This window comes from Diceros bicornis, chromosome 2 (genome assembly GCF_020826845.1).
Source record: "Diceros bicornis minor isolate mBicDic1 chromosome 2, mDicBic1.mat.cur, whole genome shotgun sequence".
In the NCBI taxonomy this organism is placed as follows: domain Eukaryota; kingdom Metazoa; phylum Chordata; class Mammalia; order Perissodactyla; family Rhinocerotidae; genus Diceros; species Diceros bicornis.
Window position 1 is genome coordinate 33722193 of NC_080741.1, and position 15085 is coordinate 33737277.

Consider the following 15085-nt stretch of genomic DNA (forward strand, 5'->3'; position numbering starts at 1 on the left):
AGATTAGAGATGTGTCTGTCTGCCTTTCTCAAATTGCTAACATATGACACTAACTGGTCTTGCCAGAAGGCTTAGTACTGATTGAAATTAATGACTAGTGGAATCCAAATAAATAAAAGGAAACCTGCCTTTGCACATAGCACAGCCAGCCTCAGGGTGAGTGGACAGTCAACACTGTGGAATATTGTAATGCTCCAAACAGTGCTTCTTGGCCAGTGGTGGGTGTGCTATGATCTCATGCTTCTGTATGCCTAAACTTGGAGGCTTTAGGCATTAAGAAGGAGTTCTGCCACTGTAGTGTAGTTTACACTTCAGGAATCTTTATTTTCCTCTGCTGAAATCAGAACCTAATACCAGTGGATGCCTATTTACACTGGATAAAAAATGTTCCTGTGCCAAAAAATGTCTTAAATATGAGTCTACTGATAGATCATAACTAATTTGAGTAAAAGTCACCAGGCTGGTAGAGAAAGTTCTACGTTGTTAAGTCCCTTCTTTCATTTTATTTTTTTCTCTTTTATTACTAAAGTAAATTTCTCTGATTCCTGCAAACCACAAGAAAAAGCAATCAAATTAATTCCATTTATTGTCTTTGAGAACTCTGGTTATAAAACTTGAGCATTCCACAGTTCTATTCATCCTGATACTTAAAATGATCACTCTGCATAGTAAAATATGTTTATCTCTATTTATTATGAAGAGCATAACTTACAATAAAAGAAACAGACATTCTCATAAGAATTAGCATTGGACACAGGCACTGTTTTCTCTTACATTTTAGTAGTCTATATAAATATAGGCTACATTTTGGCACATATCAGGTTTATTTTTGTGTTGTTTCATTTGCTTTCTATTCTGTGATTATATGTGCTGATTACTCTATGCTAACTTCACCTGCCCAAACTGTACCTCTATTTTTGTATCTTTCAGATTCAAAGGAATCATTGTCACTGGTTATGTTTTATCTTTTAAAATATTTTCTCTTAATAATATTTAGTTTTATATATTATTGTTCAATTTACATGATGAATTCTAATTATATGTTCTGTTTTACACATGTTGTAGCACAGATCAATTTTTTATTGGTTATCTGAGAATTGGAAGTCTTTGGTCTTTCCTTGGTATAACTTTTCTCTAATTAGATTCCTCCTTCAATTCAAAAGTCTGGACAGAAATTCTTAGAGCCAGCAGCTTCAGGAAGTCTATCTATAGAACAGAAGTATTTTACTCTATTTACAAAACTATAAGAAGCTGTAATTCTAGGCTGCTTTGCTACACTGTACATGTTTTGTAAACTTGAACAAGTCGCTTACTCATTATCAGCCAAAGTTCTGGGTTTTGTAGGATGTTGGTTACAAGCAGAAAGTGTAATGTGATACATATGTAAGTGTTTTATATTATATATGTAAGTTAATATGTAAAGCTACCTTATTAAAATGTTGAACTCCACAAGCTATTAATTAGACCCATTTGCTGAATTAAAGAATACTTATAAAACTACTGATATTATGATATCAAGGAGGAAGCTTGTATCATTACTCCAGTGGTTAATGCTATACTTTTTCTTTCTTGATAGATACTGTCACAGTTTAATTTTTTATGATTGGTTGTCTCTGTTTTGATTCTACTTAGACGTGATTAAATTCATGGAGTTAATGGTCTGCCCTCAAAGAGTTTGAAGTAGGCCCTGAGTGTACAGCAAGGAATGATGACATAAAGATATCTTCTTTTCAAGGATGTCTCTTTTGGCTAATGAACAGGGAGGTTCTCTTTGAGTCCTATCTTCTTCAAGAAGTTCTTGTTTCCTATACGTCCCTCCATTAGATCATTAAAATTTACTCAATTAGTCTGCACGTCATTCTGCCCATGCACTCTCTCGTGGTGCCCTCTGGTCCTAGCGGCCGGGATAGGGCCATCAAGAAAGTCTTACTCTCTCTTCCCAGGATATTCCTCGCTGCTTCTTTACTACTCATGCATATAAACCCTTTCTTTTGTTTATATCTTCTAAGATGTTGGGCCATCCAATAGCATTTCACCCATGGTCACATCCATTTTGTGATACAGTAGAGTGCTGAAGTGGGCCACTTGTGAGAGCTGATTGCTAAATTCTCAGAAATTTTGTGAGCCAGAGGTTAAACTGTTAGCAGGTTAAAATCAGCCGTATAGGAGTATTTGTGTGAAAGAAAAGCAGCAAAGCTATACATAAGGGTTTTATTTTGCTTGTGTTTTTTTTCCCTTAGAGATCTGGAATACCAGCACAGTACTAATTCTGAATTAGTTTTCTGTTTTGATCTCCACTCCAGCCAACTTGTCTTCTACTGAGTAGAGCGAGCACTGAGGCTTCTTTTGGAGAAGCACAGGAATGGTCAGTCTTGGAAAGCTCTTTTAGTGATTAGACCTGAGAAAAGGCTTTTATCTCTGTTTGCCAAGTTACACATAGGATTCTCCAAACCAAAGCAAAACAAAAATCATTCTCTGGAATATTGGAGATGTATAGCAAGTACTTTGGAATGTATAAATGTATGACACTTCCCTTTTTACACTATAAGCTATTTTCTACAACTACCTTAGGGCACATAGCATACAACTTGTTAGAAATTAGGGAGATAATTACACTGAAATAAACAGCTTAAGCAACTGTTTACCCACAAAATATCCCTGCAGGGCAACCATTTTTAAAAACCTAATTATTTTTAGTGTTACAAGCTATGAAATTGGTATAGATTATTTTTGTATATAAAAGTCCTTTTAGTTAAGTGCATGGACATTTAGTAGTTAGTGTGTTATTTAACCGATAAGCTTTTTCCACTGGCAATAAGATATATCTTATTTTAATGATCACTTTCACAATTTATAGATATTTTCCCAGGATTTGTGTCTTCTAAGAATGACTTCCCTTGTGAATGTTTACGTTTGTCTTAAAAAAAGTTTTCTGAGGGTCGTCACCAGTTTATCTGAAGACAATTAGTATCAGTAGCTAACCTAGTACTAACTAAGCCTAATGTTTCACTGAAGAATGACATTTCTTGATTTATAATCTAGAGAATTTCAGTTTGACTAGCATCAATGGACTTTTTACTTTGTATTGTAAGATTTTAAACCAGGCACACCCGAGTTTGCTAGAACATTATTGTTCATGATAACAATGGGTGTTGTAAAAATGCTTTAGGATTTACGTAATAATAAGAGTGAGTTCCTGTAGAGTGCTTATCGTGTTGCAGGTTTTATTCTCGGTGCTCTACACATAAACACTCATTTGAAATGTTTAACAATTTCTTGAGGTAGTTATTATCCCCAGTTTTACACATGAAGAGACTGAGGCAGAAGTGGGTAGAAAAATTTGCCCAAGGTCATGCAGACAAGAAGTGGTAAAGCAGGATTTGAACCTGGGTGGATGGCTTCAGGATCTATGCCCTTGGTTGCTATGCAATAACAATAACACTTCCTTCTTCTTGAGCTTTTGGAGAGTCTACCAATCACAGGCAAAAAATGTGCTTTGTTTGCCAGTCTCTGAAGTTTCAATCACTTATTTAAAATGGACAAGAGTAATTTGGAGAAGGAAAAGCTGTACTGTCTTATTATTGGGGATAGTTCATTCTCTTGATTATGGAGAATATCGTTGGGTGAAAAGAATCCCCAGTAATCACACAACAAAGAAGATGCACCAGAAATTGAGTGTGTCTATACTATTTGGAAAATTCTCTAAGGTACAAAGCAGATTGACTTAAAATATACTGAAAAGGGAGTCCTCATAGAGATTTATAATCATGAGAATTAGAAGTTTGAATGTGCAAATATCTCATGTTTCTGATTTGAAAATTATAATAAATTTAATAACAATATAAAATGTCTAATATTCATTTTATTATCAGATCATTTTTTTCTTGAACTTGAACATTAATTTATTCTAATAGTTACCATCCTATGGTCCAAAACATAATAAATGTTGAAAATATATTCACAGAAAATTATCTGTGCAAGTGCTCCTTACAATTTTTATAATGAAGCAATTACTTTGCACATATTAATTGCTGTCGCATTTTTGATCTGTGCTCTAACATTGTCTTCTTGAGGAAATTATTGTGTTTTATAGTCTAAATTTCTTAGATTTAGGACTTTCAAAGTGTAAGTTCTGTTCACATTTAATTTTGCTACATCAATAAAATATGAATGAATTGGCTAATAAAACAACACAACTATTTTATGTCATGGAATATAGGTTATTGTTTATGAATTTGCTGAATTGCCCTGTTAGTTCACTGTAAGAAAGCATTCTCCTTTTTTGCCTTGGTCCAGTTTAGACAGAAATGACATTGGTAGAATAGCATACTGCCTGGGGAGTAGAGGTGCTCTTCTTTTGGGCTGTGCAGGTAAAGCAGATGATGCTGTATTGAAAATGCAAAGCTTCCTTCCCAGGCAGGAAGTTTGTCTGCCAATGACAGAGACATTTATTCTGTACCACCAGTTTACCTCAGTTGATCTCTTCTCTTGGTATTTAGCAATTTTACAATATAGATAAAACTTTGATTATTGGTTAAAAACAAATAAAATACATCTTGTTCTTCCCACAGATTATATTTTACTTCCTGGAAATCTCTTTTAATAATGTCCACTTTTGGTGAGGGGAGGTATCATTCGAAAAAGATTTTATATGCCAAAATCTAGATCTACTCAGGAGGGAGAAAAAACTTAATTAAGATCTCTGCTTAAAGGAGATTAATTGCACTTAAAAAAAAATCTATGAATAGTAGCATAGAAATTGTGACCATTATTTTGCTCAGCACATTTAGGTACTATAGATGTGTAGTATGGTGTGGAGAGATGATGCCTTGTAACTATAAGAAAGATCTACATTAGCACTGTGCGATAGAACTTTCTGCAACGATGGACATGTCTATGTCTGCCTGTCCAATATAGCAGTTAGTAGCCATGTGTTTTTGAACATTTGAAATGTTGCTAGTGCGACTGAGGAACTAAATTTTTTATCTTAATTAATTTGGATTATATTTAAATTTAAATAGCTATGTGTAACTAATGGCTCCCGTATTGGGCTGCACATATCTAGATTTAAATCTAGAATTAACTGGAATGAAGACTGCCTGGCTTTAGGTCCTAGATGTGTTGCAGAGATGCTGGACAACCTTGAAAAGTCATTTAACCTCCCTGAGTTTCAGTATTCTCATCCTCAATATGGGGATAATCATAGTATCTACCTTCAAAAGTTCTAAGATCATTAAATCAGTCAGTGAATACAATGCTCTTAGAATAATGCCTGGCATATAATATATGCTCAGTAAACATTAACTATTGCTATTCTTGTTGATTATTTTATAAACTTTTGTAGATTTTAATGATGTAGAAAATGAAAAGATATGGAAATGAAATAGGTCTAAAGTAATAAAAGGAAAATGTCATGAAATGGGATGGAATTTTAGGTAATCCTAGAGGAATGTGAGAGATTTAGGTAAACAGAAAGTAATTATCGGGTGACCATATATTCCAATTTGCTTTGGATAGTCAAAATTTGTACCTCGTGTCCTGATATAATTATTAATGTCTCCCTCTTTTGCTCTCAAAAGTGTCCCAGTTTTTAAGATGAATTTTAGAGTCAACCTAGAATAAGATATAGGACTGCAGGCCAGGTATTCCAGGTGAGGGGAAGAAGATAAAATAAGGTACAGTTGCAAATGTGGCTATGGTGTGGCATGAAATGTGAGTGAACCCTGGGAAATAGGATTAGATATGAGCTGGAGAGACATTGTGGAGATGGGGGTGAGAGCCTGGATAAGGGAATTAGATTTCATGGTACATTTTATTTATGCTATTATTGCATTACTCCTGAGTCAACATAGATTCACTTTCAGAAAAACAAAATTCTGATGTAATTGGGCAAAATCATTTGGTGTATCAAAAAAGCCTTATATCATTTGGTGTTCTGATTAGCTTTCCACTATTGATAGTGATGTTTTTAAACATTGTTTAAAACAAAATGTTTTATTTCTATCACTCATTAGCTACCAGTAACCAAATCAGTAGCAAAATTGATTAATATAAAAATTAGTCATTTGGTGTATCAAAAAAGCCTTATATCATTTGGTGTTCTGATTAGCTTTCCACTATTGATAGTGATGTTTTTAAACATTGTTTAAAACAAAATGTTTTATTTGTATCACTCATTAGCTACCAGTAACCAAATCAGTAGCAAAATTGATTAATATAAAAATTAGTCAATTGAGTAGAAAAATGGTTCATTACATCTGTTTTCATGACTGAAGAAGAAAACTTTGAAAGTGTTCATTTAGTTGCAATAAAGTACTCTGCCAACATATTTTATGGTGGTGCCCTTTAAGCTACATCTATTGGTCTCTGTTCTATTTAGGACAGCATACATAATAAATCTAGGGGAATTAATTGTTGGCAATATTAGTAATTGTAATTTTAGGGAAACAGAGAATATTGAACTGTTAAACATAGAATATTTAAAAAAAATAAGAAAAGGATCAAAAATAGAGATTACGAGGAAAACACCAAACTAAGAATTTAAGTAAATATATCTTATAAGGCACAAGAATGTGACTCAAGTGTAATTGTTCTGTTCTTCACAAGAGTTCCACTGTATCTCTGATCGCATTCTGAATTAAGATGCCGATCTTTGGCTATCCCAGTGACCTCCATGAACAGTTGATGGTGACCAGTTCTGGATTTTCACTCTTTTCCCAGTGATTCTAAGAGCCCAACATATAAACAGACATTTGAGTTGATCTCTGAAATATTTCCCAGACAAACAGAATAGAGGTCCCATACAGGGATTACAGTCGCTTTTGGTATTTCTGGGGAATTCTAACAATTATTGGTACATTGTTAACAGATGTTGTAATTGCCACCTGGTGAACCAATCGTGGCTCATTTTTTGCAGAAGGAACCAATCATTATCAATATTGGAATGAGGCGCTGTTTGGGTTATTTTCAAGTGTAGACTTGACTTTTTAAACTAATGCCGTAAGCACCTCAAATTTTGAAGTGTGTTTTAATTTTATTTTTTCTTAAAGAGATCAAGAGTTGGCCAAAATAAAAGAGGAGTTGAGGCAAAGACCAGATGTCATTGGCATTTGCAGAACGGAGAAATCTTTATAAAAGGCCATTGGCATCATTTATAGCAGCACTCTTCTCTAGCTTGTGCGTTTGTTAATGAAATTGGTTTATAGGTGCTTGAAATGAACAAAAACTACTTTACTTGTGTTTCCAAGTACCATGAATTTTAAAATGTCCTTTAATATCTAAACCTCTGAATGAAATTCAATGGCTTTAGATTAAGCCTATTTGTAAATAGCACAGAGCAATGTGTGATTATGCAATCTGCTGAGGTTTTAAAAAACTAATATTTAGAGCAAAAGCAAATCTCATCCTAACAGAATTTTTTTTGTGTGTGTGAGGAAGATCAGCCCTGAGCTAACAACCATGCCAATCCTTCTCTTTTTGCTGAGGAAGACTGGCCCTGGGCTAACATCTGTGCCCATCTTCCTCCACTTTATATGGGATGCCACCACAGCATGGCCTGACAAGCGGTGCGTCAGTGCACGCCCAGGATCCGAACCTGGGCCGCCAGCAGTGGAGCACACGCACTTAACCACTATGCCATGGGGCTGGCCCCCCTAACAGAATTTTAATAAAACCTTGGTAGTGATTTGTAAATACCTTGAAACTAATTAGCCATTCCACCCACAATGATTCTTTCATCACTGCCTTGTTATTGCTTTTTGGTTCTTGATGAAAATGGCAAACCACAGTTCTAATGACATAGTTTCATCTCAAGAATAGTGGCTCCCATGCTTAAAAAAATAAATAATTGACTCTTGTAGCACACCCTTAAAGATAAATTACTCAAACTAAGACTGAGAGAGCAATGTTCATTTTAAGGATCTGCCTCCTGATGATGGTGCAAATGATAAGAACAAAAAAATATTTATTGTGTATTAACTCTATGCCAGGCACTTATTCTACGTGTAATTTATATATTAAAGCCTCATAGCAGTCATTTGAGGTGAGACAATCATAATCCCTCTTTTACTCATGACTAGAGGTTTAAGTGCCTAGTTAGAGGCAGAGCAGAACTCTCAGTGGGCAGTCTGGAGCTCATAAGCACCATGTTACCACTGTTGACAGCAGCTATTACCTAGACCAGTTGACAGAGAATATGTAAATGATTGCCTCTTGTGGGAAGTTTTGTCCTTTGTTGTTCATTTCCATCTCCGAGCTGTGGGTAGGAAAAGAGAAGTGGGGCAGGTTTTCACCAAACTCTATTATAAAAGGCATAATTGAAACAATTGTTTTCTATAGTCATATTCCAGATAATGGAGAGGCAATTGCCTCGCATAAAATTGCAAAGCTATAATGTAGGTGGTTCGTGCAAGTATGGCTAAAATTGCATGGCTTGCCTTAGATATTAATTTAGCTGCATTTATTATTACTTGCATGGACAATATTCACCTTCACCGGCATTTGAGGCTGTTTTGGACACTCCAGTGAGTGCAACGGTTCTTGCCATGTTCACTCTCTTGTGTTGTGTTCACACTAGAAGAGAGGTCTGCAGAAGCAATGTTATGTGGAAATTACACTGTCTGGGAGAGGAATCCAATAGCCTGCAGCAGCGATCTCCACTGAGCAATGGATTGCATGTGTACGTGCTAGCTAAATAATGTATGATTTAAGACAGGAATGTGGTTTGTATTCATTTTTGGATAGTAAAAGAGTTGGCATGTCAGTCCCACGGGAGACTTTATCCAAGGCTTTACCCTTGAGTGGATAAAAGAGTACAAATTCTGTTGCACTGGAGATGAATAAAAACAAATTGGGGAGACCATCAGCAGAACAGACTGCTGTGTGATGGAGTCCAAGGCTACTCCAAAACCACCAGACCAACTGCTTCAGGATCCTGCCAGCAACCAGATGCCGGGAATAGAATTGACTGCAGTTTGGCATCAAGGCCCTGTCATTCCCAGCCAAGGGGAATTGCATGCAAAAAATATTTAAAATTATCTTTGTAAAAGAGTTATGTTTTCAATCACAGGGAGAAGTGTGTTTCACATCTAGACTGCTGCAAGTGAAATGTGGCATACTGACATGTTAGTTACAGAGGGCGGAGGCTTGGGGAGGTGAATGCTGTATGCATTTGTGGGTGAGAAGTTGAACTTTGGTTACGTGGTGGGGTTTTTTCAATGAAGTAGGTTTGGGCCATTGACCTAGTATCATTATTCCATGAGGGGTACTGTATTGGCCCTTCAAGGGGAGGGGCTGGATCTGTTTAAAGCAGTGATTCTCAACCAGGAGCGATTTCATCCCCCACGGGGACATTTGGCAATCTGGAGACATTTTTGGTTGCCACAACTTGAAGGGAGGGTAGTACAACTGACATCTAGTGGTAGAGTGCAGGGGTGCTGTTAAACATCCTACAATGCACAGGGCAGCCCCTTACAACAAAGAATTGTCCTGTCCAAAGTGTCAGTAGTGCCATGATTGAGAACCCTAGTTTAAAATTATCTGGCTAGTGTATGTATACTACAACCTTGCCTTCAGACAAGTGTTCACTGAATGTAGTTTGACATTGTATAAAAGATGATTTTTAATGATTTACTTTGCCCTATCTATGTGTGAACAACATTAATGAGTGTACCAAATGCTTTCTGTTCAAACGAACAGGAAAACAAACAAAAAAAACAACTCATATCCCTCTCCCATCTACCTCCAAAATCCGTAGTTGGTAAAAACACAAGCCTCCCTCCAAACCTCACACACAAACCACACATTCTACAAGAGTGTAGGAGGACCCGGTTGATTCACTTTTCAAACTTGAAAAATGAGGCATATTAACAAAGCACACTAAATGAATCAGCTGTTTAGGATGATCTACAAGCCAGTTCATTTTCCTGTTGTTAGATAACAAACCATGAATCTTGACAAATGAACCCACTTGTTTGACATTATTTGGAAAACTCATAACACGCTTAGTTCTTATGGTCACTTCCCCTTTGAAATTAAATTTTAAGATGAACTTCATTTAAATTCTGATAGAGGGAAAGGGCTTGTTAACTTTCATTTTGACTGCGTGTTGTTTATCATCATCATTCTTTTCTCGCTTATACTTGGATGCACCAGAGCTTCTGCCAGTGTCATCATCGACAGTTCACAAGAAAGCCGTCTGAGTTTACTGGTGCCCATATCATTAAGAGGTGAAGTTCTGTAGTGTTGTGGGGGACCACATGGCTTCCGGAGTCAGACTCCCTGGGTTCATATTGGGGTTCTAGCTGTGTGACCTTGAGATGGTCATTTCCCCTTTCTGTGCCTCAGTTTTCTCCTTTGCAAACACAGAAGAATATTATTTGCCTCGTTGGGCTGTTATGAAGATAACACATTAGATGCTTAGCAAGCACACAACAAATGTTGCCTATAATTATTACAATCATTATTTTAAGAATAACACCTTCCAAAATGGATGCCAAATCATTTTATTTGATTTCCTAAAGAGGATACTGGTACTGATCTGCTGATTTAGCAGCCTCAACATGCGGTTAAGAGGGCTTTAGCCTCCATCCCATAATCCCTAACAGACCCTCCCAGCAATGCCACCATGAATAAACATCTAAGAAAAATCTGCGTACTTGCCAAGCGTATGCAGCTTCTAGAGAAGTCCTCTATCTCCCTCCTTCAATCGGAGTGCCATCTGAAGCCCCTCTTCTGAAAATCTGTCGTTTTCTACTGGTTCTAACCAAGTTGACGCTGCAAATTCATAACACTCCCTTGTCCTGTTACAGCACGGTGTTATAGTGTTAGGTAACCCCAGACCGTAAGTCCTCACCACTTCTAAATAGGATTTACAAAGTGTGGCCTTGAGCAATATAGCAATGTCAACTTTATCTGAAGGAAAATAATTTTTTTCTACTAACGTTTTAATATTTCTTTCTTAGTGCCTAAAATGATTTAAAAGCTAATCAATGATAAAATTCCAAATCCATCTAAAGACAAAGAATTGAGAAAGGAATCAGAACCACTTTTAATCAGGAAAGTGGCTGCTGTGACCCATCAAACCTAAAGATTATTGATGTCCTCCCTCCATTTTTTTTAAGATGCTGTAGTTTGGTCATTTGTCTTTGGCAGACAGAGCATACAAAATCGCTTTTGCTTTTCACAAATTAATTCATTTAAGCCTGTGCATTTGTCAGACATTCTGGGAACCTTCTGCCAATGTTTTGTTGATTAAAGGATGTGTATTTTGAAAATGAGTGGAGAGGTAGGAATTTATAGTTCTTAAAACCGAAGAATGATTTACAATGCAGACTGCTACCTGAATCGTTCAGTGTATCATCAACAGATAAATGAAATATTAAGGATTAGCAAGAGTGCCGGCACTGGATTTTAAAATCTGTGGATTTATTGGTTCAATAACACTGAGAAAGTCGACCGCTTTCAGCAAAATTTCTAGAGCTCACAAACAAGAATGTGACATAGAAAACCACCTTTGATTGTGTACTTTTTTCAAAGGGCTTTTGAAATATGTCGTTTCTTCACAAGAGTCTGGTGCTTCCACTCCTATTTATAAATTACATACCTCATCTCCATGCACACAATTTCCCTGTATACATCCCAACTTTGATTTGCTTTTGACTGTTTTGTTTAATTTTTTCCCAGTGAATACCGTGGGCCCTTTGGAGGGCACATTTATTGTTTTAGGCACCACGCAATTTACTAAATGGTGTTCCTGCAGTGGAAATGCTCGCAAAGACCCCTGGGGGGAAGAATTAAGTAAATATATATTGATCATCCTGTAGTTGGTGCTTTCTTATTTTATCAGTCAAGGGCTCAATCTGAACTGGTCCATCTGATTTGTGATACATAAAGCTAGAGACATTTTTCTGGCTCCCTGGTGGTTTTAAAGGCTAGGCAATGGGAAAAACTGCTTTAAACAAAGCCTCATTTTAAAAGAAGCCTGAGTACAGAATGGAATTCAAAGAATTTGGAGAGAGGGGAGGTGAAAGTGGTAACAAACAGCTTTTAAAAAGCCCTGGGAAATTTAAGAGCATAAAGCACATAAGGGAAGTAAAAGATAAATCCCATCTGTGCCATGGTGAGATACAGACACCAGGACGCTACTTCAGCAAAGATGGATGGAACACCTATCAAGTGCAGGGCTTGTAAAGAGGGAGAACTTAAGTGTTATGGGGTGTCTGAGGAGAGAAACAGAATTCTTAGGTCAAGAAGGAGTAGTTTTCCATGCCAGCCAAGAAACTTTATGCAGATATTAAATTCCAAAAGACAATGAATATATGTCATGTTATCCAAATATTGGGGACAGAAAGTGTTCTCCTGTGTAATTCATTTAAAAATTCTGTATTAAAATTGTTGGTAAGAAATTCAGTAATACTAAAGAAATGGTTGGGGAAAATGTTTATTTCAAAGAAGGGAGTTGGAGGCTCTGGATTTTTCTGCCATCATATCTGCTCTCTCACCTCCCCATTCCTCAAGCAAACTACCCAATACACTCTGGACCAGTTTGTGCTTGCATTTGACTATTTGGCTTCTTGTTTCCTCCTCGCACCTCCTCCAGTTAATAAGAGGACAGCATGAGGGAAGGGAGTCCAAATAGAAAGCTTGAAGCCCTTCACATATGAGGTGGTTCAGACCCTGGCCTAGGGAAACTGGGAATTTAGAGGAAAGGATGATTCTAGAAACCTCTCAGAGATTTTGGTGGCTGATTGTATTATGAGATTTAGGATTAGGGAATAGGGGAAGCTAACACCAAGATTTCTAGCATGGAGGCTGGAAGAATGACAGCAACACCAAAAAGATGAGGGGTCATTGTAATGGGTGGCTGGTGAGGGGAATTGGGAGATGAAGGTGCAGATCTAATGAGTTGTATCTTGACTTGCTACATCTAAGAGGCAATGTGTTATAGCCAGTTCAAAATATGGACGGGGGCAAATCTGAAATTCTGCAAGGTAAACAGACTATTAGAGCAAGAAGCAAGGCTGGATACTGCTGAATATTGACCTCTTATCTCTATGAGCTAAGTGCTATGTTCATTCAATTTTTATTGTACATGATGTAGCCTAAGTATTTATTAAGGACCTGCTAGCTGTTTGATAAGTATACACCTCTCACCCCTGATAAAACAGCTAATGAGTCTTCAAGTTAAATCTCAGCCAAAAATTTCTCCACTGGAATCTTGATGAACGTGCTCCTTGCGCCTTTAGGTAACATTCTGGGTTATGGTTGAGAATATCTAGGATAGTTATATAGACTAATATCACTGACAAGACAGACATGAACCACAAATATTATCATTATTATTATTCTTGCATTTTTGTTGTTGCTAACATTTATTGCACACTTACTAATTTCCAGGAACCATTTTGTTTGCATTAGCTCATTGAGTTTTTGTAAAGACCCTATGACATAGAAGAGTACTATTTTTGTCCTCCTCATATTAATGAGAATATTGAGTCTCAGAGATGCTAAGGTACCATCCAAAGGTCACACAGCCAATAAGAAACACAGCAGGGACTCAAACCCAAACAGCCAGTATAATTTTAGAACTTTTGAAGATACACCTGTATGAAAAAGATATGAAGTATAATGAGTAATGTATCTACTAAATCTGGCATGTATAGTTATAAAGACCCTCATCATTGTATATTCCAAGTTACTGGTGATCATTTTATCATTTCCATTTTATCATAAAAGAGTGTGACAGGTTAGAGGAGTGGTTCTCTCCTGGGGGAGATTTTCTCCCCAGAGGACACTGGGCAGTGGGTGGAGACATTTTTCGTTGTCACATCTGGGGGATGGGTGCTACTAGAATCTGGTGGGTAAAGGCCAAGGATGTTGCTCCTATCCTATAACGAACAGGACACACCCCCACAACAAAGTATTATCTCGTCCAAGTTGTCAATAGTGCCTAGATCAGAATTTTTTTTTTCTTATTTAGAAATTTTTTTTTCTTTTTTGAGGAAGACTGGCCGTGAGCTAACATATGTTACCAATCATCCTCCTTTTTTCCATTTTTCTCCCCAAAGCCCCAGTAGATAGTTGTATGTCATAGTTGTAGATCCTTCTAGTTGCTCTATGTGGGATGCCACCTCAGCATGGCTTGATGAGCAGTGCATAGGTCCACGCCCAGGATCCAAACCAGAGAACCCCAGGCTCCTGAAGCAGAGTGCACGAACGTAACCACTACGCCGCCAGGCTGGCCCCCCTGGATTAGAGTATTTTTAAAGGGGATCTTGAGTATGGAGAGAACGGCGGCTCAGTCCCGCGAACAAAGGACATTCACCATGAAATGCAGATTTGGGAATGGGGGAAAGAGATAAGATAGGTTCATTCATTCGTTCATTCGTTCATAGAATCACTGTTTATAGAGTGATTTCTATGTATCAGGAAGTGTGCTGGAGAGTGATAGTGAGGACAACAATATGAAGTTTCTTTAGAGAAAAGGAAGACACAAGGAGTAGAGGCAGACCAAAGATGTTTGGCTGCTAAATGTGAGCGAGAGGCAGAGCTTTGGTGCCAGGAGGGAACTGTGTTCTTTATCGGTGAGGGAGATAACATGCTACTTTACAAGTCTAAAGAAAAGCACAGTAGACAAACTCAGAAGCCATATGCTAGTGTCAGGAGTACCTGAGAACTTCTTTCTGACCCATTTACAGCTAACTTATGCTGATCCAAATGCAGAGCCAGAGCGGGGAAAGCAAGTGATGTTCTCGGAAGTACACAGAGTAGTGATATAAATATGTGTGTGCATGTGTGCGTTGGAGAGGCCGAGAAGCTTGCATTGCTTTCAAGTTGCTCTGCTGGCCTGTGAATAGGTGCTGGCTTTGTTTTTCAAGTAACAGCCTTTTCTGTTTCCAGCAGTCCTATGCACCAGCTCCCCACCCCATGGCTCCTCCCAGCCCCAGCACAAACAGCAGCAGCAACAACAGCAGCAACAACAGCAGCGGGGAACAGTTGAGTAAAACGAACCTGTACATTCGAGGCCTCCCACCAGGCACCACTGACCAGGACCTAATCAAGCTGTGCCAACCGTAAGTGCCCTTCT

At 37.5% G+C, this 15085-nt stretch overlaps 1 protein-coding gene across 8 annotated transcripts in view; it reads left to right on the plus strand.

The window, feature by feature from the left end:
- Positions 1–15085, plus strand: part of RBMS3 (RNA binding motif single stranded interacting protein 3) — a 679730-nt gene that overhangs the window by 127075 nt on the left and 537570 nt on the right. For 5 of the 8 annotated variants that reach the window (XM_058554287.1, XM_058554222.1, XM_058554257.1 and 2 more), the window contains exon 2: positions 14899–15071. In XM_058554287.1, the coding sequence (XP_058410270.1) occupies positions 14899–15071 (173 nt within the window). The remainder of the gene's footprint in view (positions 1–14898; positions 15072–15085) is intronic. The other 3 variants (XM_058554276.1, XM_058554230.1, XM_058554248.1) reach the window with 1 other exon arrangement.